The sequence below is a fragment of the Vidua chalybeata genome, chromosome 11 (genome assembly GCF_026979565.1).
Source record: "Vidua chalybeata isolate OUT-0048 chromosome 11, bVidCha1 merged haplotype, whole genome shotgun sequence".
Classification (NCBI taxonomy): Eukaryota; Metazoa; Chordata; class Aves; order Passeriformes; family Viduidae; genus Vidua; species Vidua chalybeata.
In genome coordinates, this window is record NC_071540.1 from 14,442,389 (window position 1) to 14,468,794 (window position 26,406).

General features: G+C 52.3%; 3 protein-coding genes across 7 annotated transcripts; all 3 read right to left on the reverse strand.

The window, feature by feature from the left end:
- Positions 1-50: 50 nt before the first annotated feature.
- Positions 51-5,357, reverse strand: TMEM208 (transmembrane protein 208). Its single transcript, XM_053952829.1, has 6 exons — positions 5,160-5,357; positions 4,993-5,088; positions 4,847-4,906; positions 4,596-4,732; positions 1,543-1,627; positions 51-502 (listed from the first exon to the last, which is right to left on the reverse strand). The coding sequence occupies exons 1-6, from the start codon at positions 5,163-5,165 to the stop codon at positions 365-367; spliced, it is 522 nt and encodes a 173-aa protein (XP_053808804.1). The 5' UTR covers positions 5,166-5,357; the 3' UTR covers positions 51-364.
- Positions 5,358-5,962: 605 nt separating this feature from the next.
- On the reverse strand, positions 5,963-13,920 carry ELMO3 (engulfment and cell motility 3). Of its 4 annotated transcripts, XM_053953263.1 has the most exons (21): positions 13,634-13,920; positions 13,522-13,562; positions 13,335-13,407; positions 13,211-13,261; positions 12,570-12,739; positions 11,678-11,777; positions 11,424-11,575; positions 11,264-11,342; positions 10,832-10,882; positions 10,349-10,471; positions 10,063-10,194; positions 9,685-9,789; positions 9,090-9,198; positions 8,741-8,877; positions 8,485-8,648; positions 8,252-8,364; positions 7,913-8,017; positions 7,485-7,567; positions 7,200-7,280; positions 6,813-7,021; positions 5,963-6,720 (listed from the first exon to the last, which is right to left on the reverse strand). In XM_053953263.1, the coding sequence occupies exons 1-21, from the start codon at positions 13,709-13,711 to the stop codon at positions 6,591-6,593; spliced, it is 2,286 nt and encodes a 761-aa protein (XP_053809238.1). In that variant the 5' UTR covers positions 13,712-13,920; the 3' UTR covers positions 5,963-6,590. The 4 variants fall into 4 exon arrangements, with proteins under 4 accessions (XP_053809238.1, XP_053809239.1, XP_053809240.1 ...); XM_053953264.1 differs by lacking the exons at positions 12,570-12,739; positions 13,522-13,562; positions 13,634-13,920 and having other exon boundaries at positions 13,335-13,502; XM_053953265.1 differs by lacking the exons at positions 11,264-11,342; positions 11,424-11,575; positions 11,678-11,777; ... (3 more) ...; positions 13,522-13,562; positions 13,634-13,920 and adding an exon at positions 10,979-11,014.
- Positions 13,921-13,956: 36 nt separating this feature from the next.
- Positions 13,957-26,362, reverse strand: E2F4 (E2F transcription factor 4). 2 transcript variants are annotated; one of them, XM_053953269.1, is made up of 10 exons: positions 26,165-26,362; positions 24,226-24,335; positions 23,588-23,751; positions 23,054-23,095; positions 20,326-20,387; positions 19,900-20,185; positions 19,313-19,477; positions 18,158-18,205; positions 16,576-16,620; positions 13,957-16,254 (listed from the first exon to the last, which is right to left on the reverse strand). In XM_053953269.1, the coding sequence occupies exons 1-10, from the start codon at positions 26,345-26,347 to the stop codon at positions 16,139-16,141; spliced, it is 1,221 nt and encodes a 406-aa protein (XP_053809244.1). In that variant the 5' UTR covers positions 26,348-26,362; the 3' UTR covers positions 13,957-16,138. The 2 variants fall into 2 exon arrangements, with proteins under 2 accessions (XP_053809244.1, XP_053809245.1); XM_053953270.1 differs by lacking the exon at positions 18,158-18,205.
- Positions 26,363-26,406: the final 44 nt, after the last annotated feature.

Below are 26,406 nucleotides of genomic sequence, written 5' to 3' on the forward strand. Positions count from 1 at the left end.
CATGCTGGCACTTTTCACAGCTCCCCTGCACAAACCCACTGGCAGCATGCTCAATTAAGACTCTGCTCTTTAATGTACTATTTCCTCCAACATTGCACTCCCCAACGCTGAATGCGATACAGCGCTGCATTAAAAAGATATTTACACACATCCCAGCATCACCCCCTTGTCAGCCCAAGGAGGAAGGCCTCAGCCCATGCTAAGACCCAACCAGGGGAAGTCTCTTGCAGCCTTTCTGTCAGAATGGCAACAGTGACAAAGGGCAACAGAGCTACTGCGGTGGTTTTGGATTGGTTTTGGTCGCATCCCTGATGAAATAACAGCATGGAGATGGGAGAGGGCGTTGATCTATCCCCAGCCAGGGCTAGAAGCGCTTCATCTGTCGGCGTTCCTGCCGCCGCTGCTTCTTCTCGTTCGGCTCCTGAGCAGCGGGCGAGGACTCGGCTGTAAACCAGGGCCCCAGGATGTTCACCCACAGCAGGTAGAGAGCGCGCCCCGGAGCCTGCAAAACACACGTGGCACAAAGTCACTCTGGGACAGCGCTGGCACGGGGGTGCTATGGGCAGGAGGGCTGGTCCTTCTGAGGGAGACAAAGCAGCTGGATCAGAGGCATTTCAGGGTGCACGGAAATCAAAGGCAGCGGCAGGCGCCCAAAGTAAATGGCCTGATTTCATTCCGTGGTTGAGGAACGTATACAGCGATCAGGCTTCATGCACGGAAATCCCAGCATCAGGTCTGAATTACCCAGAGGGATCCAACTGTCCAGACATTCCGCCTCTCCTTCCTTCGGAAAACACACCCACATTTCTTTGAATTTATGAAAAAAGCAGTCCAGATGATCTCCAGGGAACAGCCGAGTCTAGGCTGCCCTCTGCCAGGCCAGCTAGAGAGGAATTTGTGGGTGAGGACTGAAATGAGATCAAGGACTAAACTGGAATAACTTTCCATGCTCCCACAATTGCCTTCTGTACCTTTGTGGGATATCCTCAAAGCAAATGTGGGATTTCTAAACTAAATGGAGATTTTTTTTCTCCTTCTGCACAAGCAGTTTTAGCTGGAGACACATGACAAACATTTCACGAGCAGAAAGAGTTTGGTTTGTTAAGGGGAATGAAAGCCTGTAGCATGTTGTCTACCCAAAAGCACAGCGTCCAGCAGATCCCAGCCTTGATCCATGCTGAATGGCTCAAAAAGCCAAGCATGATGAAACACCATTTGTTACAGACACAGAAAGATTCTGTGCACCAAGACAGCTTTGATCTGCCTCATGTTGCTTGTTGCCCATTCACGGGACCAGAGGGAAAGACAAAGGCCAGCCTAGTTTTTGCATGGTTGATCCAGAGGGATTGGGACTTCTTTGCCTTGTGCAGCCTGAATTTTAAATAAGATGTGACAAGGAGATTAAAAAACATATCAGGAAATAGTTTGGGCCTGAAACATGACACTGAAATGAGATGGATAAATAATGTCCTGCATCCTGAAGACAGGGAAAGAAAGCAACAAGGCAGAGCAAGATGGAAAACAGCAGGGGCTGGGGCTTACCAAGAGCCAGAAGTACCAGACGTAGAGCGAGAAGCAGCTCAGCACTTGGACTATAGCTGTCAGCAGGATCACATCCTTGAGGTGCCTGAGGGAACAAAAGCAAAGCATTAAGCTTTAATTCCAGCCCCTGCCAAACACAGCAGCTCCTCTGCCAGCACAGTCTGCTCTGCCTCAGGGGAGTGACCCTGCCCAACCCAGGGACTGTCCCTGCAGCCCTGCTTTGCCACACACAGTTATCGAGAAGAATCAAAGCAGTAAACAAACAACAACAGCAAAATACTCTGATGAATTAAAGAGATGGTCTCCCTCTGAAAAAACAACATTGAGAAAGCTGAGGAATTGCTGGGGGTTGGAAATCAGCAACAAAACCACCTCCCACCCCCACAGCTGAAGCAGCAGCCACTGATTTGACACCTATAATGCCATAAAGTATAACTCCTCACGACTGGCTGTGCTGGAGGGAGCCATGAATCTTCCCTGTGCCATTTCACAGGCTGACAGACACTTGGGGTCACTAAAGGACAAGCACACCACAAGGTGAGCTACAGCAACAGACAGCTCCTCCTCCCCTCCTGCTTATCTGACTCCAGCTCTTCCATACCAGCCTGAGGCAGAGCTGAGAGCAGCTAAGGAGAGGAATAAGCTGCCCACACATCAATCACCACCCTTGGGGGATCTGACACCCAGGAGAGGTAAAACAGGTATTCATTTTTCAACACAAGCCTCGGGGAGTGCCATGAAGGTTTAGAAAAGAGGCCAACTCTCACTCTGGTTAAATCATCATCTGCTGGAGTAAAAAACCCTTGAGTCACATCCAAGAATGGAGACAAGAAAACAAAGGCTATGGCATAAACAGCTACTCAAGACACTGCAGAATCCACCATCAACAGCTCTAGCACAAGACACTAAGGGTTCAGTGACCTCTGACATTACCAGAGGCCGCAGAGGGGTGAAAGCAGAGCTCCCACCAAACCCAACTCTCCCAGACCATGAAGATGGGCCTTCCCCACTCCCAGAGCAACACAAAGCATCCATTTCAATGACAGACAGCACGAGAGAAATGCCGTGAAATCCACAGTGTTCCAGAAGCAGCTCCAAAGGAGCAGCATTAATCAGCTGCAGCACACTTAGCTAAGGGGCTGGAAATATCCACTGCTTTCTGAAATACCTGCTAGCCTAGGGTGGTTCCCTGATCCCCAGAGAGGTAATTTAGAGGTACAGGGTAAGGATGGGAACTTCAGCTCTGAAGGTTTTGTTTTTAGAGCTCTGCCTCCCCTGTGTTTTGCATAGCCCATGACTCAGATAAGCATTAATTCATTTTAATGTGTGATAAACCCCACCCCAAATGCTCAGGCAGAAAAACCTCTGTGCCTCAGTAGCAAGGGAAGTACATCTGCATCCAGGACTGCAGCAGTGCTATGGCTGTGCCTGTCCCCTCTTCACAGCAGGTGCTGGGATCCCTGTGCTACCTCCTGTCAGTCATTTCCCCTGACAGCACCATCACACACACACAGGGCAGTTATCAGGCACTCTGCCTCAGTGCCTTGCACAACTCCAAGAGGCACCTCCCACAATCAGGAGCACACCCCAAACATCAAAGTTTGTATTTTCCCTCTTTGACTATCCCACATTGTTTCACTAAAAAGGTATTCAAAATACTTTTCAATTCCACTCTAGAGAGCCAAACCAGTGTAAAATGGGAACAAAACACTTGGCTGACCAGCAGGGAAATGAAGTCACTATAGGATGAAGAGGGAGTAAAGCACCAGCTCATAGGTCACACCCCCTCTCCTCCTGGCCACCTTGTCTGAGTCTCTTATACCAGACATCTGAGTCACTCCTGCTGCAGGCAGAAAAGGTACCATTCCACCAACCCCACCACAAGATGAGAGCTCATCCTGTGCAGAGACAGCAGGTTCTTGTCCCCACTGCCTGCTGATAACATCCCCAGGCAAAAATCAAAACTCACGTTAATAAAACTATATACATCAATATATGACCCTGACAGCCTGAGAACACCTGATGCAACACAGAGGGCTCTGCTGGAAACAAGGCCCCACTGTGCTTCTTCAAAAGCCTGGCAGCAAGGGAAGGACAGAGTTAAACATGGAACTGTAGCCCAAAGACATGGGAGGAAGGAGCCAAGGAACCCAGCACCTCACTGAGCACACGCTGAAGATCCCCAGCAGAGGCTGGACCAACAGGCAGAGGCTGAGGGCAGGGAAGACAAAGAGCAAAGCCTGATGTGTCCACAACTACCTGGCAGTTTTCTGAAACTAGTTTGAGGCTCACTGTTGGAAAACATGTAAATCTAGAAAGTATTTCTGCTGTACCAGCACTGCTGCCTCCTTATTTTATTTAGCAGCGCTTTGCAGGAATTACTGCTGTGTTTCCTGTAATACTGTGGCATTCCTTCACCAAGGAAAAGAGAGTTACAGCAGTGCCAAGAACAGTGGACAGGCAGAGACTCAGTGCTGTCTTCAGAGGGACATGAAGAATGCACAAGTACGGGGGACAGAAATGGCTGAGGAGGTGACAGGAACTGGCTGAGACAGAGGCAGGAATTTTTAGTGTGTGGAGGATTTCAAGACATGGCCAGTTTGCAGCCAGAATGGCGTAACTGGCAGCAATTGCCCTTCTGCTCTGTCAAGCATTACCTGCAGTGCTGGTTTAAAAGGAAAATACCTGTCACTGTGTGCTGCAGCAGTGTTTGTTAACTGAAAGATGACTGTAAACTACTCCTGCTGAACTCTTTGTGATCTCTTACCTCTACAGCTCAGCCCTACAGACAGTGACCGTGCCAGGCTGACACACCCATGTCGTGGCTCCTGACTGGGGCACACCATGCCAAGTGTTCAGGTAATAAGGGCTGTTAAGGTACACTCTGAGAAAAAACGGCTCCAAACTTCCAGCTCCCCTCATGCCCATGCCAGTGGGCAAGCTGAGGAGAGAGCTGAGGCCCAGCCTTCTCCTCAGGAGCCTCTCCTAGCTCTGTGTGCACGCTCAGGCAGCAGGTCCTGCTCACCTGGACTCGTGCGGGTGTGGACACTCACTCTGCCATCCCCTGCTCCATATTCAGGTCAATTCCCCCGTCGGCAAGGCTGCCATCGTCTGTGAAAGACGGCTTTGCCATGGAGTTCATGGACCGGTAGCTGGTGCCATACACCACCAAGCTGAAGATGAACGCGACCTGCAACAGGGAAGCCGCTGTCAGCTGCGATGGCCACGACCCCGGGGCCGGGGGCTACAAACGAACCCCAGCCCAGGTGCCCCCGCCGGGGCAAAGACGGTGCCTGGCGCTTACCCACGTCCAGGCGGAGGCGGCGGAGTAGAAGATGACCAGGTTCACCACGGCGTACACGGCCTGCGGAGAGAGCACGGCACAGCTTTCCTTGTCTGCCCGCTCCCGCCCCGGCCCGCGCCCCGCCGGGCCCTCCCGGCCGCACTCACGGAGGCTCCCAGGATGATGCGGAGGTAGAAGCGCAGCGTCTCCCGGTTCTCCTCGAAGATCTGCTTCTTGCCCTTGGTGCCCGCCTTCCCCTTGGGCTGCGGAGCCAAGAGAGGCGGTCAGCGTCTCCCCGGAGTCCCGGGCCCCGTAACCCCGGCCCCGCACTCACCGCCATGGCCGCGCCGGCTCCGCGCTTCGCTTCCCGCGGACGTGACGCGACGGAAGCGGCGGGACAGAGCCCGGGGCGGGCGGGACAGGGCCCGGGATGGGCGGGACAGAGCCCGGGGCGGGCGGGACAGGGCCCGGGATGGGCGGGACAGAGCCCCGGGCGGGGCGGGACAGGGCCCGGGATGGGCGGGACAGAGCCCGGGGCGGGCGGGACAGGGCCCGGGATGGGCAGGACAGACTCCGGGCCGGGGCGGGACAGAGCCCGGGGCGGGCGGGACAGGGCCCGGGATGGGCGGGACAGGGCCCGGGATGGGCGGGACAGAGCCCGGGACTGGAGGGGACGGCCCTGCCCCGGGATCCTCCCACGGAATGGCAGAATAGCGAGGCTGGAAAGGGTCAGTTGGTCCAACCTCCCTGCTCAGGTAGGGTCTTTCCAGAAGTGGTTTCTGAATATCTCCAGTGAGGGAGACTCCACACCCTTTCTGGACAAGCGAACTGAGAAGAACTTCACTGTGCTAGTAACAATGCAAAGGAACAGAAAGATTGTCCAGCATGGGACTGGGACCATCCACAGTGCTCCCAGCCATCCTGGGCTGAAAATGGCTTTAGCTGTAGTCTTAGCTGTAGGGAGCTTGACTCTGAGCCTGCACCTCAACAGCAGGAACAAGATCTTGCCAGCCATCCTCCCAGTTCCTTCATGCACAGCTCCCACAGTGCTGCCCATCCCAGCCTTACCCACTCTGGCCCCTTTAAACCCTCAGTCAGTCTGAGCCCTTCCCCAAACCTTTGGAAAGGACACGTCTCTGAGTTCTCCACAAGTGTTTATTGTCCCAGTACACAGGAAACAGAGGCACGGTTGGATCCCTACTGACCTGTGGCTGTTAGCACAAGACCCTTGGGAGAAGCTGCAGGCACCAGAAGGTGCAGGGCACTGGGGTGGGGGCTGTGGGGCTGGGGAGGAGGTAGCTTGTCGTGGTGCAGTAGTGCAGCAGCATGGCTGAAGTGTGCAAGTATCTGCCCCAGGTGGGGAAGGCACTGGAATTGGCACGATGGGCACACCAGGGTCTCCTCCTCACACCAGAGCCAGCTGAACGGTGCTGGGAAAAAGGATACCCTTGTACCCTAATCACCCCCATTCCAGGACAGTGCAGAGGGCTCAGCAAAAACACCTTTCAGTGCAGGAGGGAGCTGACAGGGCAGGCACATCATACCCTGGAGATGCCATCTGCTTGAAAAACTTAATGGAAAGGTGTGTTCCATCCTTTTTCTAACCACTTTGTTGTCCAGAAAGGATTGATGGCGGAAGTGAGGCAGTGCAGATTCGTACCTTTGTAGTGTTACTCCCCCTTCAGTTATCCCAGGCTGCCTGTACCTTTATTCCAGTCCACATCCTTGCCCTCTCTGCCCAAAGCCTGGCTGCAGTGTGAGGGAATCAGTGCCAGGTCACCCACCTTGAACAGGAGGCTAATGCTTGGTGGCTCATTCCCATGCTCTTGCAGGAGGCAGGACACAGGCAGGGAAGGGTAGGACACCCAAGCCCCCAGCCAGCACCTGGCCTGTCCCTTTGGGCCAGAGATGAGAGACAGAGCCTGGAGGGAGTGTCTTGATTTTGAGGGGCATAGAGAGTGGGGACAGAGCACAGGGAGGAACTCACTGTTCTGTATGGCTAAAGTCATAGCAGAAGTTTAAGTTGCTGGGAGGCTTTGGGATGGGAGGGGGGTCGTCAGGAATGCTGATGTTCTCCAGGTCCAGGAGCCGCAGCTTGAGCTCCATGGACAGCAGGACATCGAGGTCTGTCTGTGTTCGCTCACTTGTCATCTCCTTGCCCAGAAGCACATTCAGCCCATCCGTCCAGAGGCAGAACTGGGGAAGCAGAGCATGGGCATCTCTTGCACCAGTCCTGGGCAGCTGGAGAGCCCATCTCTCCCCTGCTGTGGCTTCCATCCCTCAGGGATGCACACAGCTCACTCCCCTGACTGCTGTGCCCTGGCAGAGACATCTTGGGCACTGTGTGCCACCCCAGCAGGCCCCTGGAGCTCACCTCATAGCGGGTGGGGGCTATGAAGTTGAGGCAGTATTCCTCCACATCATGCACAATAGAGAAGGCCAGCTCCAGGACATCCTGCAGGGACAGCACAGGGACTAGCTGGCTTCTCAGCTGGACTCCTCCCAGCCCTGGTGGGGTTCAGAGCAGGAGCTGCGCCCAGCCTCCTCTGCACTCCAGGAGACCCAAGAGGTCTCTGTCCATAAAACCACACAACCTGCCACCATCCACCCACTCCAAAAATCATCCCCAGCTAGACAGGATAGGGTGTGAGGTGCTGACCTTGTTCTGCTTCCCAGAGCTCTTCTCCTTTGTGTGTGGACACTCCTTCCCCACCAGCAGCATCTTCATGTCTGCCACAGGAACTGTGGCAAGTGGAGGAGCTATGAATTCCTTCTCCCTCTTCCCATCCCTCTCCCCCTCCTTCAGGTCCCCCACGCGCAGAGCCCAGTACAACCCAAATGTGGGGACGCACAGCCACCCACAGCTTGGGGTGGGGGGCTCAAGCCACTCTGCAGCACCCTTTGGGAAGCCAGTCTGCCCCAGCCTGAACTCCCACAGCTCCCAGTCCCACAATACCAGCAGACACTGGGACAGCCATGCAGCAGCCAAGCAGAGGGGCAATTCCCACCTTAAGGCAGTCTTAACCTGGAGGTTATCAGAGGGCTCCCCTCCCTCCTTCCCACCCTCTCTTTCTCTCCATCACCTACTTTTCTCCGTCAGGCTCTCGATGGGGGGAGACTGCACTCCCTCCTCCACGTCCCCATAGTGCAGCACCTTGTGGTTGGGGGACAGGCGGCAGTACCACAGCTTGTCTGCAGCAGAAGAACCATGAGAAATCCTCAGCCTCTCCCAAGGGGCATGGAGCTGCCCCCTTATCAGCACTCCTCATTTCTCCCAGCCCATGGGTTTAGCCCATACTAGCTGTCCAGGGAGTTGGGCATTGTGTTCCCATTCTAACTGGGACTTCCCCAGTGGCAGGGGACATGGGAATAAGCCCCTGTCCCCCTACCAGGCCCCCCACCCTGGAGCAGGGTTCTGGCACCCACCCTGCCTGCGGCGGCTGCTGATCTTGCGGAAGAGGGTTCCCTCGCAGAGGTGCAGCAGGCGCTGCTGTCGGATCAGCTCCAGGAGCTCCGGCTTCAGCTTCTCCCGCAGCTCCCTGGGATGAGAGCCAGCAGAAGAAGAGCACAGCCATTTCAAGAGGCACTCACTGACTCGATAGCATTGTCCCTGCCTCAGACCCCATCACAGCCCTACTCCCTGCCCACAGCCCACTCACAGCACAGGCACAGCCAGCGTCTCCTCCTGGTGCAGCCGCTCAGTCTGCCGCAGCTTCAAGATCTCGCTGTAGTTCAGTGCGTTCACTCTGGTCTTGAATAGCTCCAGGGACGTGGGCTTGAGGGACAGGGTCCTGGTGATCTGCTCCCGCACCACCTGCATCACCTGCCAGGCATGGGACATCAACTCCAGTTTGGCAACACTCCCCAAATCCATGAATTTGTACTCCCATCCAGGGAAGAAGCATCCCCCCTCACCTTGTCAAAGTCCTCCTGGGTTGCTCTCATCTCCTTCCAGGTCTTGTTCACCAGCTGGATGCAGATGCAGAATAACTCTTCAAAGAAATGATCCTGCCCGAAGAACATAGGGTAAAAGGCCTGAGCCGTCTCCGAGCCTGTGGTGAGAAGGACAGATGAAGCCAGACTCCCCAGTTTTTTCAGGGGATTTCAGTGTCCAGGGAAACCTGGGTATTTCTCAGCCCTACATCCCCTTCCCATGCTGTCAGCCATGCCAGAGCCTGGTGGCCACATGGGTGCAGTCCCTTGCCCTGGCAGCTTGTTTCCCAAGCAGCAGGGCAGGGAGAAGGACAAGCTTGGGCACACGTACACGGCTCTCCAATGTGCAGGATCTCGCAGAGGATCAGGGTGAGCTGGATGCTGCTTCGAGCAAAGGGACATTCATGTTTGTCTTCCCGGCTGCTGTTCTCAAGGATAAACTGGAAAAGAGGGCCATGACCTCATGTTACATGGACTTGGAGGGCTGCCCCAACAGTGGGTGTCAGATATGCCACGCTCCTCCTTCATTCCTAGTCAAGCTGTCCCTCCAACAGGTGAAGCCATCTCTAACGCAAGTGACCCACTCTTCCCAAAATCCAGCCCCAGCCTCCTCCTTCTCTTGTGGCAATGTGGGAGCTGGTCACAGGCACTGCAGGTTAGAGCATAGCTCATGCCCTGCTGGTTTTGCCCAAACTGCCCCAGTTTGCTCAAGGCCTGGAAACCAAGCTGTGAGCAAACCCTTAAAAATTATGGGGCACTGGCCTCAAATGGCTTCTCCTACCCACAGGAAGGACTCCTCTCCATCTGAAACAGAGCAACACTTGCCTGGGTGTGGCCAAGGACAGATCACAAGGAAAGGAAAAGAAGGTGGAGATCCACCAGCACTTCTCTACCAGGGAGTTCCCCTGGGAGAGCACAGCACCTACCCTGCTGTAGGCATTAGGGGTGTTCCTGGAGAAATACACCATGTTGTCCAGGGCAAGGAGTCCTGGTGGGGCACGGCGGAGATCCTCTGCTGGGTTGCTGTTGTTCTAGGAGGACACAAAGGATGCAATTTAGCAGCTGCTGCTTTGTTCTTCAAGCAGCAGTGTCTTCCCAACACAGCCATGGGGTTTGCCTTTGAGTCCCAGCAGCTCCAGAGCACTTGCTGTTCAGGAGTGCTGAGGGAGCAGAAGGGAGGTACTCCATGGCGGTCCCTCAGCATCAACAGGGACACCTGGCTTAAGGGAGCCATCAGAAGGTGCCACCAAGGCCATGTGGTGGAGCCAGCGCAGGGCTCAGGAGGGGAGGCAGGGGGAACACACCATGAAGCCCAGCTTGCGGAATTCCTTGGCACAAAGGGATCGCCGGCGCTCGGTGCTGAAGGTGCCAGCAGGCACCTCGCTCTCCGACTCAAAAGCAGTTTGGCGCAGGGACTGGAGGAGATCCCGCTGTTCCTGGAGGGACAGCAGAGAGGATGGAACGCCAGTGAGCCCCACAGAAGCAGGTTCTCCCAGGGCAAACCCAAATGTGTTGGGTTCACCAAAATGTGAGCTACTTCCACAGGTGGAAGAGACCAAGTCCAGACTTGCAAGGAGAGTACTCCCAGACCTGTGAGTAGGGATCCATGGACATTTTCATGCGATGCTCGCACAAGTTGAGGCTGACAGACTGCAGCACGTAAAGATAATGGGCCATCTCATCCCCCAGTGGCTCGGAGCTGTGGATAATGTTCTACAGGAGATCATGAGACACAAGGTTCCCCCATGCTGCTGCTTCCAGTCCAAGCACAGGACCCAACAGCCAAATCCCAGCAGGTGCTGCTGCTCAAAAGGGTGTTGGGAAGTGGGAAACTCCCCTTGGGGTTGGGCAAGATCTGTGTGCATTGAACTGCAGGCAGATCGGGGTGCAACCCTGGGTACGTAGGTGCCAGCAGAACAGCACCCATAGGCGTTCTCAAGGAAGGTGTATGGGGCACACAAGCAACCCAGCCAAGAATGGTCACCAAAGGTTGGAGCTCAGGGGACAGGGCCTGGGGAGAAAGGACAGAGAATGAAGCACAGAGCAGACCCTTGCACAACCCCAGCTCCTCACCTTGTGGATAAACTGCCTGATGTTCTTCTTCCTCAGGTAGTCCATCATGTCCTAGGAAAAAAAAAAATAGGCTGTGAGACATTCCCCAGCTCAGCACACACCATTTCCCCCCAAAAAAGAAGGCAGAGTGAGGACATAGATTTTAACCATCTCTGGGCACTTCTTGCAGTCCTGCCATCCCAAAGAGCACAAACCCCACAGCAGAGGAGCCAGCTGCCCAAGGTCCCATCACGGCAGGGGGGCCCACCCTGAGAGCTCAGATGTGCCAGGGACTGGATCATCACAATCACTGTGCCACCACCAGCTGTGATACTTCTGTCATTTGAGACAAAAAGTCCTGACAACTGAGGGCTCTCAGCAGACCACCCTGCTGACAGAGGCACTGTGGTGCCTGACTCTGCAATGCCACCACCCTGCCATGGTGCCCCTCACCCGCCGCTCAGCGTCGGTCGTGCTCAGCAGCAGTGCAATGAGCAGAGCCATCGCCTTCAGCTGCAGCTGGGCATTTGTCCTGTGGGAGGAAGAACAGGAGGATGTGAGAATCACCAGCTCGGAGGATGGGGGTGAATGGTGCTCTGGCCTCTCCACTTACGCCTGCAGGTGGGTGAGAAGGCGGTCCAACGTCACTTCTTTTTTGACCACCTCAAAGAGGAGGCGACTGGTAGGCACCATATTCTCCAAGATAGACAAGGAGAGCTGCTGGATAGATGCATCCACTGCATTCATGTTGACATAACTCACTATCTATGAGACACAAAACCATCTGTCAATGGTAAGCTGAGCCTGGAGCACAAGGATAACAAGGGATCCCACAGGCACAAACTGGACATTGTAGAAAACTCTCACCTTTTTGATGAAGACTGTACTAAGATTTTCCCAGGAAACAAAATCATGCTCCATCAGCTCTGTGAAGGCTTTGAGGGTATGAGCCAGCATCTCCCCTGTACTGGAGGAACAGATGAACAAATATAGTGAGGATGGCTCCAGACCCCATTTGCAGTTGAATATTGATGGGCATGTTAGAAACAGCTAGAGAAGAGAGCAGTGAGCAGGAGAAAGGAAAGAGACTGTTGGGTAAGAAAACAGACTTTCACTTAGTCATCCCAGGAAGTCAACTTGCCCAGGAAGTTGACTGGCAGGGGAAGTTCAGTAGTTGGAAAACTACATCACCATGGTACAAAGATCACTGCAGACAAGCCTTCGGGAAAGCTGAACCACCCCATATCCCTCCTTCTACTTCCAAGAAACATGTGCTGCATTGCCTGGTTCCACATTCTCTGTGTGACAGGAGCTCAGAGGAGCTGCACCATCACATCCTGAAAGAGCCACACAGGCAGTGGTATTTGGCAACCAGGGTTTTCTCAAGCTCCCTGCAGAACTCTTGAAGCTAAAACCTCAGGGCAGAGGGATCATTCAGGGTGGCAGGAATGAGGAGCAGCACTGGAGGCCAAGATGATCACAGTAGGTTTCCTGGTAGCAAACCCCATGAGGCTACAGATAACTCAGCCAGAGAATGGATGGAAGGTTCAAGTCTGGGCACATTCACAAGGAGTCAGGACTGCATATCTGTGGGGACCTTCCCCTGGCTGCCAGCGTGCAGGGACACAGCCACAGTACAAGCATCAACAAGTCAGGAACACAAAGAGTCCACTCCAACGCCCAGCTTGGAGCTCATGCAGCGTTAGTAAGGGAGAAGAAAAGCCAAGGACTGCAAGGAAAGTCCTGTCCTGATACTAACTCATTCCCTTCTTCCACAATAGAGTAGATTTGCTTCAAGCCATTCCTGCTGATGAACTCTTGAGCAAAGGTAACGTCCTGGGAGAGGCTTGCAAGCTTCTTCAGTGAGTCAGTCTTCACATCCACATTCTTGCTCTGGATCCCGATATACAACTGCTCTGCTTCTTGGTCCTACCAGGAAGGAAAGAATCAACCCAAAGGGGCTCACCGAAAGACAGCAAGAAACTTGAAGGTGGCTGTAAGAGCTGAAGTGCAAGTTTTGGAAGGAGCCTCAGGCTAGAGGAGCCCCACTAAGGAGCTGGACCAAGAAACAAAGCCACCAGAGCAGAGACCAGGTGGAGCTGAGGATGGAGGTCAAACTGGCATGCCACCAAGAACACTTGATGAGTTGGCCTCCACGTCCAAAGTATTTCAAGATGATTTAATATCTCTTCAAATTCCCCCAAGCTCTGCTGAGGGAAAATGAAGGCTGAGACATGTCTCCTGCCTGTGTTATTTCTGCTGGGTCTGAGGCACAGAGAAGGGCCATCATGAGCTCAAGTGACAGAGGCAGTCAGAGGCAGAGGGCTCGGAGCACCCCACTGCAGGGGCACGGAGCACCAGAGCACGCAGAGGAGGACACAGGGGGGCAGAGGGATGTACCGGGGAGGTGGTCAGCCGTAAAATGCTCCCATTCTTAATGTCCCTGCGGTTCTGTAAGGAGAAAAGGAGCCGGTGAGCCGGTGGGCGCTGCAGCGGCGGGGCCGGGGGCCGGGGGATGTCTCACCGACTCGGTGATGTAGGTCTGCCGCCCGTCCGCGTACTGCAGGGCGTAGCGCTCGGCGTTGGGCAGGCTCCACCTGCGGCCACGGGCGGCCGGTCACAGCCCCATTCGGCTGGTGCCGGCAGCCACCGGCTCACCGCAGCCCGGTCACGGGCTGTCACGACTCGCAGGCAGCGAGTGCGGTACTCACGCATCACAGACGTCCTTGAGCACTGAGGCGAGCGGCTTGGTCTGCGAGAGGGAGGCCGGCCGTGAGCCGGGGTGGGGGGCGCGGGGCGGGGTGCGGGGGTGCCGGGCAGTACCTGCTGGAGCTCGATGAGTTGCGGGATGGCTCCCACCATCTGGATGGCGATCTTCACCACGTCCTTGGGCGGCGGCATGGCTCCCGCGGCGGCTCCGCACCGCCGGCAGTTCCGGGTTGTTGCCGCCGCCTCCCCTCACGGAGGGCCCGGCCGCCGCACCGAGGCCTTGTGCCACCACCCCAGCCCCGGGCAGGCCCGGCCCCCTCACCTGAGCTGACGCGGGTGTGGCAGGACCCACCTCCGGCAGCAGGACAGGGCCTCCTGCTGGGAAAGGAACCCCATCCCCTGGGCTAGGGCAGAGAGGAGGCACAGGCTGCGGCAAGGTGAGAAACTCTGGAAAGTTTTTGTTTATTCACGTCAGAGAACACTCTGTACAAATATGACAGGCAATTTTCTTTCCTTGCAAAAAAAAAAAAAAAAAGTATAAAAATAATCTTTATATATGAATCAAAAGTTCATTTGCAACTGTAAATTTTTCTCTAGGTATCCTTTTTGAGAGGTCTAACTGGTGGTGGACATGAACACTGGGAAGAAGGGCAAGAGCCAGGCAGTACATGAAGAGCTCGAGCTGCACCAAAGCCGCGGAGCCTTGTTAACAGGCAGGACCAAGGGATTCCGGTCAACTTCCATGTGGAGGGGGGAAGGCTCAGGGACTGGCAGCACACAGGCTGGAAGTTCACCCCTCAGAGAGGTCTCACACCTCAGCTGTCTTGCCAGCAGCAGCTGCCTGCTGCCAAACTAGTGTCCCATTGCTCCTCCCGAGTTCTTCGTGCTTTCCCCAAAGAAGCTGATTTGTTACTGAAGAAATGAACAGTCCTTGTGGAGGAGTCCAATGCAGAATGAGAGGGCCTGAGGAGCCACTCCAGGGACACAGGTCCCAAGCACATGCTCTTCTCACCTCTGCAGGCTCTTCATACTTTACATCCCTTAGTGCTGGTGCTGTAGCTGGTTGTGTGGGTCACAGGCAGTGAGCAGCTACGCAGAGAAATTAAACATCAGCTGTTTAAGTGCATGGCTAGAAGCTCCATCTGCAGCAGCCAGCCATGGCCTGGCCTGGCTCTCTGTTCAGCAGTCTGCGGAGCAGGAAAGGCAGGACAGCTGCTTCCACTGTGGTGGCAGGAAGACGTGCAAAACTAAAGACACTCACAGGATCTGACCAAAACCCAAAGCTGGGGCTTGCAAAATACAATACAAATTCCATCAGGACATTTTTACTCTAACTAAACTGCACAAGGTCCCAGCCTGGTACCAGCTGATGATCCTAAAGAAGCCAACAGCAGACCTTTTGTTACAAAGCAATGAAGAAAATCTTGCAGAAAAATGATTCAGAGAAAACATCGCAGTAGGTAAAGACCTGCCACAGGATCAGGAACTGGGAGTGTGGGTATGGGCACTAAGGGAGCAAATTCAAATATACAGAAAACCTGATCCTGAGAGAAAAAAGGGTAAAAAAATCTCACTATTTTGACAACACCTACATAACCTGTCACAGCAAAATACTACTGAATTGTAACTGCTTGGTCACCTTTCAGATAGTTGCAAGTTCAAGTGCAGTGGTTGGAAAAACCCACCTATTTGCAAATATGAGCAGGCTCTGATGTCCCTGGAGTACCTTACAGGCACCAGCTGAAGCAGTCTTATCCTTTGAAACATCTCTTCAGTCAGGCAAAACCAAAAATTAAAAATAAAACCATACTGGCACCTCTGCTTTAGCCCTGTAAAAACAGCACAGCTGCTGGACAAGGAGCTGGAGCCCCTGGGGTTGTGCATCAGAAGGCTGGTGAAAACAGACCCAGCATTCCTGCTGATGCACCAACAGGGAAAGGCCCAGTGCTCCTGGGTCCTACAAGGAGCACTCAGCTCCTGAATCCCACTAGGAGGCACAGCTGGCTAAAAAAAGTGCTTTTTGTAAAACATACTAGCTCGGTCTGAAGTCACTGAAAGAAATAGACACTTTGGTGCCATTTTTTTTTTTCCTCTTGATGCCTTTCAGAAATAAAACTACCCCAATCTGCAGAAATAAAACTACCCCAATCTGAAGCACTAACACAAAGAAATCTAAGTAACACCCTCCGGGCTTGTGAACTGATCATGGTATTGGGGCTCCTTGTAGCAGCTGGTACCTAGGAGGTGCAAAGTGCCTCTGGGAGTGCAGGAAAAACCAAGGCATGCAGATTGGAGGAAGCTCAGAGAGGCACGTGGGCAAATTCTGCAGGTGAACTGGGAACACTCAAAACACAGACCCTTTGAAGTGAGGCCCAGGATCCAGTGGAGAGATGCGGGGGGAAAGCTGCACGTGCGTCTTGCACGTGCACCAGAGGAAGAAGCAAACTACGGGGAGGCTCCCAGCCTGCAAGTCCACATCTCTTGGTTCTGAGTCCATTTGAGAGCATCTCTGAATTACTCGGCCATCGAGCTCTAGCACAAAAGGAATCCAAAAATATATACTTTCCAAAGAGTTACAAAACAGTCCGTGTTTGCAGGGCTCACAGCTGCACTGAGAAGTCAGAGGTTGAGGACAGGCACATCAAAGAGGTCACAAACACCTTCACTCTCATCCAGGTTATAGATGTAGTCGTGATCTCCAGGTGGAGGGGAGAGGCGGAGCAAGGGAGCAAATACTGGGGAAAGAGAAGCCCGGGGTTGGTTACAAAGCTCAGCACTCCCACCCCAGCTGTGAGCTGCCAATGGCACTGAGCAGCGCAGCCACCTCACAGGAACAGTCTTTGAGGTCACTTCAGTCAGCCTCACAGAACTGAAGAGACTCTTGGCTCTCACACCTCTCTCAGGAACTGGCAGGACAGCAAGAACTGAGTCTGTGTCCAGAGCCCAGAAAAGATGAGGGCGAGTCTGCAGTCACAAGGCTGCCAGCTGGGTAAAGTCACACAGCATAGTCTTCCTCCCAGGAAGGCCACACCATGATAGGAGACTCTGAGACTCACCTTCAGATGACATCAGCTCTTCCAGCAGCTCAGAGTTCACACATTCTGGGGAAGAGACAAGCATGGTAGCAAAACAGTCTGCTCTCCTGGTCTGCTCCTGAGTAGTTCCCCACTTTCCCCACCCTTGTTATCCCTTCTCTGGCTAAGGCACAGCATGTGCAGCAGGCAGTGAAAGGAAGCTTGTGCTTAAAAGAGATAAAACCATGTAGTAAAAGTAATTCCAGCACAAAAACACTATGAGAGAACTCCAGCTTCTGTGGCTTAGATTGCACAGCCTTAAAGCAGCTGCCTGTGCCAGGGCAACATTACTGGGATCACACAGAGGATGAGAGGCTGCATGGAGTGTGCTGCAAGGACCGTTCCTCTGAGCTCTGCAGTGCTGCTCTCCTCCAGTCCTGAGTGTTGCCTCTGTAGCTGTGGACTCTGTTTTGTCCTTTGCTCCTGGATTTTTTATCTTCCCCCTCCAAACTGGGAAGAATACTCCATAAAACCACATACTTTACCATAGACAGTAAACATCTCCTTTACAATCCACATAGTGACACAGTAGAGTTACTTTGGGTAAGTTAGATCTCCTACACGGCTGGGGCTTTGCAGCAGTTTATATCTCACATTGTGAACTCAAACTTACTTTTCAGATGTACTTAGACATCATCAAGACTTCATCCACTATCTGCAGCAGAGGTGCTGGGCAAGGAGGAAGGATGTTCTCCAGGCTGACTGTGGAGCCCAGGGCTAAGAGCACACAGATTGGAGACTCACATGCGTCTGTGTTTGGGTCTGTGGGGATTTTTACCCAAAGGCAGCACCTTCACAAAGCATCTGCTACAGCATGAAACTAGGGTCAGCTGTTGTACATCTCCTGTGACCACCACTGAAGTGCTTGGGTGTACTTGGCCCTGCCTGGCTGTGGAGCTACAAAGTATTTGGCCAGCAGTGAAGAGAAATAAATGTACTGATAAAGTTTCCCAGTTTAGGTTTATGTCAGACCAAATTCCTTCACCTTTTCTGCTCTTAACCCAGAGTCTGTTCCACCATTAGGCAGCAACCCACAGATATTCCTTGGGCAGAGTCAGAATTCCAAACACAAGTAACAACATCTCCCTCCCCTACTGCTCCAAAATTACTAGCTCCTCCACCACCACCACTGAGAAGTATTTTGAAGAGAGAACACTATCTCCTCAGATTATTTGCTTGGATTAGCTTTAGGCAGCTAAAGCTGAAACAAGACTTAGCAGGGATTTTTCTTTTCCATACTGCTGACAAGCTGAAGGAGGAGCATGGAAAGGCCGAACATGGATTAGCGTCGGCATGGGGACAGGAAAGCCCTTGCTGCTGCGCTGCAGGCAAGATCTAAGAGAGGTTGCTGGAAACATGGAGACAGAAAAATACATACAGAAACCAGTAATTTTAAGAATGTCTAACTACTCTTTAGCAAAGGGCCAGCAGCCACCAATGACCACAAGCACCTTACAAAACCACATCCACAAAATAATCCAAAAGGGAGCAAATCAAACTAATTGTCCCTTTTCTGTGGATAGATGGGCACAGAAAAAAAGCTGTGGTCAGGGAATGAACGTACCTCTCATTGGATCAAACATCTCTGACAGCTCTTTGGGAAGTTCCAGTACTGCAAATACAACAAACCAGATGGTTTGGATCATTACATGAAGAGTCTGAAATGCTTTACAGCAGAATCACCCATAAACCTACTGTGCTCCTTAGACACCCAAATCATCCAGAAATTCTGTTCCCACACTCCGTGTCAGATATTTCTGCTGCAATGACAAGCAACAAAACACTTGAGCGCCACTACTTTAAAATAAACTTGTAGGAGCCCTGGGACATGAACATGTTATCACAGTCAGCAGCTGTGTCTGTAAACCTCACCCAGTACACTGCCTTGATTACCTTGTGTAGGATGAGGACATGCCTTTGGAGAGGCACAGTGATAAGATATATGCACATCCAAGGCCTAATTCCACAACCAAGATGACTCCACAGCTCATGCCTCTCTGAGACATGCCAGCAGCAGAGGTGAAAAAAGCACTGAGTGAGCTGCGTTTGAATAAGATTTCTTCTTCTAACCATAACCCAACCTCGAGTGTTTCTGCAGGGAAGTTGGGCTTCAAAACATTCCAGCAGTGTGGCTTACCTAGAGGATGCTTTTCTCTCCTTGGGCCAGCCTGCCATTTCCTGGCATAAAGCTCCAGGATTCCTTTTTTAAAGCACATCAAGGAGCTCCCCAAATATATACCGCAGGGTCACTAAGAACACAAGATCACTAAAGACAGATGAAGTATTCCTGAGCAAAGGAGGAAAAGGGAGACAAGAGCTCTCCTAATACAGAAAACTCCCCGAGTTACAAAGGTGCTCTCAGTGGTGGCTGAAAATTCTGTAGCTTCAAGCAGTCTCAAAAACAGGACCTTACTCTACAGAAAGGTTTGAAAGGGAATAACCCTACATGCAACAGCAGAGACGTGTGTCATGAGGGTGTCCCTCGCAGATTTTCTAGTACTGATGTCACAGAAAGCAGCAGGACACTAGACAAGACACAGTCACCTTGTCACCATGTTTCCTGGCAGCCTCACAGGGCAATGCCTACTCATCCTTTGCAGACTCTGGCTGACAGCAAAGGCAGAATGGAGTTCAGCTCCTTCCTCCAGGCCCAGCAGCCTTTCCCTCACTCCCAGCAGCAGGATTTTGGAGCAACACATGAAATAAGCAGCATACTCACCTCCTGTGGGGTCAGGCTTGATGGGCTCAAAGGAGGTAGAAGTGCTGGGCAGGACGGAGCTGCTGTCCAGCGAGGCTGAGGACTGCAGCAGCTGTGTGTCCAACGCCGCCGGCTGGCCCTCGAAGTCACCACTGCCCTTGGACTCTGCTGCCGGGACATCGCACTCTGGGAACAGCCACAGACACACCCAGGAATGTCATCTCCCACCAGCCCAAAGGCAGCTGCAGCACACACTCAGCCCTCGCTGGCAGTGCTGGCCAGGCAGCTGCACAGGGAGAAGCTTTCCTGCTTTCCTCCAGGTCCATATTTGGACATATTTCCTGCTGATCAATGAACCTGCATGACCAGCTTCTCCCCTACAGCTGCTCGTACCAGTTGGCACTACCTGCTAAAGCCAAGTGCCTGATCTCCCTGAGCACAGCCAGTCCCACTAACCAAGGCCAAAGGAAGGGCAGCAAAGGCAGCGATGCCCCTTTGCCAGGAGCTCTCAACACTGCACATCCGAGGTCCAGCCCCAACAGAGCCAAGGAATGTACCCTGCTCTACCAGCCACCAGCCCGTTTCTGCCTCCTGTAGCTCCCTCTCACCTGTGCCTGCGTTTTTCTGTGTGGGAGGCCCATGGTCCTGAGTGCTGGTGGGTGTTGGTGTGGAGGGCTGGGTGCTGCTGGGAACAGAGGCCTCCTGGAAGTGCGTGAGTGGTGGGATTTGCAGTTTCGAGGGTGCAGCTGCCTGGCACTGAATGAGGTCTTCAGGGGGAGGGACAGGGAGTACGACAGGAGGAGAGCTCCAAGTATCTTTGTTTACTAGGAGAACATCAATGGGACCACTTGTGCTCTTCAGGTGGATCTGGTATTTCTTCTGTCCATTTAAGCCCTGAAAAAAATCAAAATCAAAACACAGACTTAACATTAAAAAACATTTTTAAATAGCATATCAATTTTCCACAGGCAAAACATACATGTACAGGCACACACACAGAGCCCCTGCACTCTGCCCATAAATTTCTCACTCACCTCAGGGACAGGAACCTCCAGACGTGTGCCAGATGGGGCTCGGATCACGAGGAGGGTGTCTCCTGTGAAAACAGAAGCAGTCAGGGCTCCTGGGCACAAGCTGTTGTGATGTTAATTAAGCACTGGTGAAGAGCCCCTCCTCAACGCCCCCCCCTCTCCTGGCAATCCTCCATGGAAGGAAGACATCTACACCCCAAGCACATCATACAGTTCCTGATGTGCCAACGGTCCAGGGCACAAAGAACCTGCAAAGCTTCTCCCAATGCAACCCTGAAGTTTTTTAGCAGTGTCCTTATCAAGACTAATTTCTCTTTTCCTTGGAAGAACTGGCTTAAATCCACTCTTAAGAAGACTGAATCCTAAGGGAAATATCCTTCATTCTGCTGTCACAAGCTTTTAGATATGAATTAGGAACAAAAGAGCTGTACTGCCAGCAGAGAGATGGGGTTGAACCAGGCTCAAAACCAGGCTGCCAACCTCAGGCTGGTGTCCCAACACCCGAAACAACACTCCCCAGTCTCTGCTGGCCAGAGCTGCCTTAGTTGGACTGGATCCTCCACAGAGTCCAGCACACGTGGGGCTGGAAGCCAGGCTGACAGCATCCTTCCTTTCCAAGTTCTGCAGCTCCTTAAGACCTGCACCCTAATAACTCAACAGTCACAGGCAAGCAGCTCCCAGCCCATATCTGGGTTTAGAGAAACATGAACAGAGAAATAACAGAGCTGTGAATATCTGACATATTTAGATCAAGCAGCTTGCAGCTTTCACTTTGAATGTTTAAGCTTTAGTGTGGTTAATATCCACAATTCCCCAGTATTCTGATTAAGCTTCACGTGGTACTTGACACAGAAAATCCCCAGAGTGATGAGAGTGGACAGCAGAAAAGCACATCCCTTAACTTCAGGCTGGCAATCAAAAGTCAGATCAGCAAAAGGTAAAAGGATTAAAAACAACATGGGATTTGTCAATTGGATAGGACTTGTTTAACAAACCTGCACTTAAGAAAAATGTGAAAAACATTTAAAATGCATCATAAAGCTCAAAGACAGCTCAAGCTGTAAGACCTGTTAGTTTCAAAGTCAGGTGCTAGGTTTCTATCTCCTTTGATAAGTATGTCCCAAATACTTGTACAAAACAGCACCCAGTAAGTTTCCACTTCCTTTTTGAATCTGCAAGTGCAAAACGCATCACAGCAACAGATGCAGAAATTAGGTTTCCCAGTCACTAAAAACTGACATACTCTTACTTCTTTTTTTTTAAAATTGGTCTCTATTTAACAAGAGTCCAAGAGTGGAAATCTTGGAGCAATCAAGTTCAATAGCAGTCAATTAGAAAAACCAACAGCTGAAAATCAGCCTGCACCACAGGTTGAGATCACAAGTGGTCCACCAAAGAACCTCTGTAAGACTCAGGTGTTCAGGAGAGGAAAAAGAGCCATATAAGGCATATTCATACAGGAAAACTGGCAAGCAATGGAAAACCATGGATTAAAACCTCCATTTTAGAGGGAACTGACACCTATCCTCAGTAAGATCTAATCTCTGCATGTTTTGGTGAGGTCTGACCTCAAACACAAAGTGGTTTACAAAAACCAGGTGCAATGAAATGCAAAACACTCAACCAGCCAAGCAATGAGCTGTCTGTTGGTCTCCAGTAAACTCTTCCAGACTGTTACAAGTGATCTGGCCCCCAGCACTGTCAAACTGAAAACACAATCCCTGCCCCCAGAGTGCAGCTTCAACCAGAAGAGACAGTAAAGCCAAGGGGGTGGCGATGATGTAGCCGTTACACCAGCAGGAACTTGGTGAACGAGGAAAACACAAAGGCAGCAACAGCAAACAGAGGAGCTGATGAAGTGCAGGGTGAGAGGAGTGCTTGGAGGAGATGATGAGAGCCAGACACAGGTGAGATTATGCATGGTTGGAGGCAGACAGGATAAACAGCTTCAATCTCTGCAGCAACCAAGCAGAAGCAGGTTGCCATGTCAGAAGAGGTCAGGCACCCGCTGAAGCAGAAAGGAGCTGCGACTCCACTACAGCTGGGAAGAGCAGTTCATGTACTGAGGCTGCCTCACTGCCTGCTGGCCACCAGGCGTTCATCTGGTCTTCGACATCTGGTCTAATGACATCTGTCATTAGAACTGGCAGCAGAAGAAACAAAGACTCCTGTGGGTTTTCTTCACTTTTGCCCAGAGACAGAACACAGGACTTTTGATACAGGCCCCCCACAACTTTAGGAATGAAGGGAGTGAGGGCAGAGCAAGTGGTGCATTCCCTTCTGTCCTCTACTGTCCCCTTCCTGCATACTTGTTGGCAGGGGAAATGATGTAGCTGATGGATCACCTTTAATACTGTTTCCCTGCTTACACCATGGTTTCTACTGTGAAATAAAATGTTTCCTGTCATTAGAACATTGCCCACCCAAGCCCTTAATATTAAGGGCTTCTAACATAACACACATACACCCACACAGTGAAAACTAGCAAGAAGACTTCCTTAGGAGCAGCACCTCTATTCCTTTAAGCACAATTAAAATATATGGCCTGTCCCCTTTAATGGAGACAATAAAGCTACAACTCAGTGGTACACAAACCCAGGACAGCATCAGAGCTGACATTACATTTCACTTGATGCTGTTGGAGAAAGGAGAGCAGCTGGGACAGACTGACAGGCCTGCAGCATCACATCTTTACAACGGAGCACCTCATTGAAAATGAGCATTTCCTCACCTGTGAAGCACTTGCAGATATCTTCATGTGTCACATAGGCTAATGTTTCCAAGGTTAAGGAGAAAGGCTGCAGCTTCCTGCACAGACAGAGAGCTCAAAGGGCACCTGGTGTTTCCTTCCTGAGCACAAGGAACACCATTCCCAGAAGGCTCTCCCTTGCCACACTCTGAAGTGGTCTGCAGGTGAGGTCTGCAAGCTCCATGCCCATCGGAGCTGACATCCTGAGATAGTTAAGCCACAAGAGCTGCTCTGCACTCAGGAAAGTGGCACCTGTGACTCAGAAAGAAGCACTTTTCTCACTGTGGTAAACATTACTATGTTTTTCACTTCCAAAAGCCAGAGAAGCTGGATGCAGAGAAAAGCAGGTCTCCAGGCTGGACAGTTACCCTAATTTCAAACCAAGGTGCTGCCTTTTGACCCTTTCAGTGCAGCTTCTCCAGCAGCAATAGGTCAGCACCCACCAAGCCCTCAAGTCTCTGCTTCCCAGCCCAGCAAGTGAACACAGAGACAGAGCCATCAGTTCACACAAAGGATATCGACTGTTCTGCATGTCTTCTGTAACATTTTTGATGCTCTGCTGAACCCACATCTTCTGCTGCTCCAGCTCCTGTTCCCGCTGCTCCAAGTCCTCAATGTCTGCCTTCAGCTCAATCAGTTTGTGAGCTATTTCACGTGTGTTGCAGCCAGGACCCACCCCCCTGGGTAAAGCAAAAATAGGTGAGATATATCAGCCTCTGGAGGCACCCAGACCAACCCCAACCTCTCTGCCAGCCTCTTATTCCCACCTGTGTCAAACATCAATGTCAGATTGCCTGGAAAGCTGTGTCTGTACCTACTCTAGATCCCCACTTCCCACCATAGCAATGCTTGGTACACCTTTCTACTTCCCAGTCTAGGAGGACTCTTCCCCACCTCCAGTGCCATGACAAGTATCTTTTCTAGACCAATGCAGTGCAAATATTTAGTTTGTACCAAAATAACACCTTTGCTGTAAGAGAGACACCATACATACTTCAGCTTTCCTCACTGTGCCATCAGCACAGCCCAGCTGGGGGAGGCAAGAGCATGGACCACTGAGGAACCTCCCTCTGCACACAGCATTTTAATCCCACTGTCACTTAAACCTGCACTAGGAGGGACCTGTGAACAATTTGACCATCTCTACCACTCACTTCCACTGGATACTGTTCTTGGACTTCTTCTCAATCAACCCAATGCCTTCCAGGACATTCGTGATATCGTAGATCCGTCGCTTCTGTCGCACAGCCAAGGTATCTGCAGCCTGAAAAAGGTTAAGACACTTAATTCCAAACTCTCAGTCATGTTTAGCTCCTTCCTGCCTGGCAGATTAACTCCTGGCCAAGTACTTTGCTCCTCATTTCATACCTCTCCCGTTCCAGCGTTTCAAGTTACACAGCTATGTTCTTGATCTCATATGACCATGAGAAAAAGTCACTCATTCTTCTTTTTTTCATACCCCACAACCTCCCCACTAAACACAAACCAAATTCCAGCACTCCTGCTTGCAGTGGATCCAAAAATCACCATTCTCCAGTAGCAAAGCAGTGCTAGAACATAGTAGCTCAGCAGCCTAAAAATTTAGTGCTCTCTCGAGGTAGAGATGGAGATGGGAAGGGGAATGCTGAGAGCTGTCTGTGCAACACTTCAGTGAAATCAACATTCACAAGGTCTTTTCTAAAGCTGATCTGACGCCACTTGACAAAGAATCAATATCTTTTCAAGAGATTCCTCTGTTTGAATGACATGACTCCAGGTGGAGAGTAACCTTGAGCACACCTGGGGCTTCCCTGCCTTGCTCATATAACCCTTTTCCCCTCAGGTTTCAGGATTTGAGGAATGGCACTATTTCCACTACCACACGGCAACCTGGCACCAGCAAGAGTTAATGTGTGCACAGCCAGGACCAACAATATCAGTGGCAGTGCAGACACAGCAGGTCAGCACAGTAACCATGTCTCTGTCACCTACCAGTGACAGGCCAGGACTTTGGAGATCCTACACCACACAACTACATAAATCACACTGACTAACACCAATTTCCTTAATGGACATTTGAAGAAGAAAAATATTGTCAAATCCAATGAGAAAACAATTTGGCACAGGCATGGAGCCAGGAAACTCCTCCAGCCCTGCATTATTGGGACTTTCTGACACTTGTCTGTCTCACACACATGCCCACATAAGAGATGCTTATATAAACCACAGCAAAGGAACTTCCCCTACAGGAAAGGCCAGAGATTAAGTACTATACATTGACAGTGTTACTTCCTCTAGGTGAAGATCTTAAAATGCAGAAGCAAGACGATTTCACACAGCACTTCTCCACTGCCTAAAGGCATGGGGAACAACCTCTGGCAGGTGACTCTGACCACACTCCTCATCCTGGTGTGTGCCAGGAGGGTTAAGTGCAGTACAGACAGTTTCTATAGGTATGTGTTTCTGTAGATGTCTGAGGCTTTGGTGCCAGTGATCAAGTACAGGGTAAAAACACAGAAGAGGACAAGGTGGTCAAACGGTTCTGCAACTGAAGCACACAAAGACCTGCAATGTATGGCAAAGTCCTGGCGAAAGAAGAGTGCCCGGGACAACCCGATGGGGTGGGGAGAAGGGCTGGGAAAGAGGAGCAGGCAAGGGTGTCAGGTCGGCCAATGCAGAGCCCTCGGTGTACGGCCGGCAGCTCTGCCGCACCCCCAAGAACCCCCGCTTTCCGTGCACCTAAAAACAGAGGATCAGTACGGCTGGAAAAGCCCTCCATGATCATCGATCCCAGCCCCTAAACCCCACCACTGAACCATGTTCCTAAGCACCACATCCACACACCTTTTGAGCAGGGACAGTGTCTCCACCGCTGCCCTGGGCAGCCCATTCCACCAGTGCCTCAGCACTCTTGCCGTGAAGAAATTTTTTCCTGGAATCCAATCTAAACCACCTGCTGCACCGGGTGCTGCCATGTCCCCGTTCTCCCCCTCCAAACCTGCTCCAGCCGCCGGAGGACCGGTCCCGCCGGAGCCCCGCTCTCCCGGCGGCCGCTCCCTCCGAGCCCTACCCCGGGGCGGCGGAGCCCTCGCCCCCCGCCGGCTGCCCCCGCACCAGCTTGAGGTCGAGCACGCCGTCCTTGGCCTCCTGCAGCAGCGACACGAACTTGGTGGTCAGCAGCCCCAGGCTCTTCTCGTGCCGACTGGGCGCGCCCGCAGCCCCGCTGCCACCCCCGGGGGGCTGCGCCCCACACTCCGCCATCTGCCCGCCGCCGCCGCCGGCTCCGGGGCCGCGCATCCGCTTCCGGGCCGCGGGGCTCCCCGGGAACCTCCGGGGCGGGGACGGCGACGGGGCGG

Excerpts from the sequence above, each read along its gene's own strand:
- ELMO3 (XM_053953263.1), bottom strand. The coding sequence starts at position 13,711 with ATGCCGCCGCCCAAGGACGTGGTGAAGATCGCCATCCAGATGGTGGGA. Across the intron at positions 11,343-11,423 it reads CTTCTCACCCACCTGCAGGC|GACAAATGCCCAGCTGCAGC; the intron begins GTAAGTGGAGAG and ends TTCCTCCCACAG. Across the intron at positions 6,721-6,812 it reads GACTTTAGCCATACAGAACA|GGACAGGCCAGGTGCTGGCT; the intron begins GTGAGTTCCTCC and ends TCTGGCCCAAAG.
- TMEM208 (XM_053952829.1), bottom strand. Across the intron at positions 4,907-4,992 it reads GCATCATCCTGGGAGCCTCC|GCCGTGTACGCCGTGGTGAA; the intron begins GTGAGTGCGGCC and ends CTCTCTCCGCAG. Across the intron at positions 1,628-4,595 it reads ATGGAGCAGGGGATGGCAGA|GCACCTCAAGGATGTGATCC; the intron begins GTGAGTGTCCAC and ends TTGTTCCCTCAG.
- E2F4 (XM_053953269.1), bottom strand. The coding sequence starts at position 26,347 with ATGCGCGGCCCCGGAGCCGGCGGCGGCGGCGGGCAGATGGCGGAGTGT. Across the intron at positions 19,478-19,899 it reads ACAGAAAAACGCAGGCACAG|AGTGCGATGTCCCGGCAGCA; the intron begins GTGAGAGGGAGC and ends GGCTGTTCCCAG. Across the intron at positions 16,255-16,575 it reads AGAGCTGATGTCATCTGAAG|TATTTGCTCCCTTGCTCCGC; the intron begins GTGAGTCTCAGA and ends CTCTTTCCCCAG.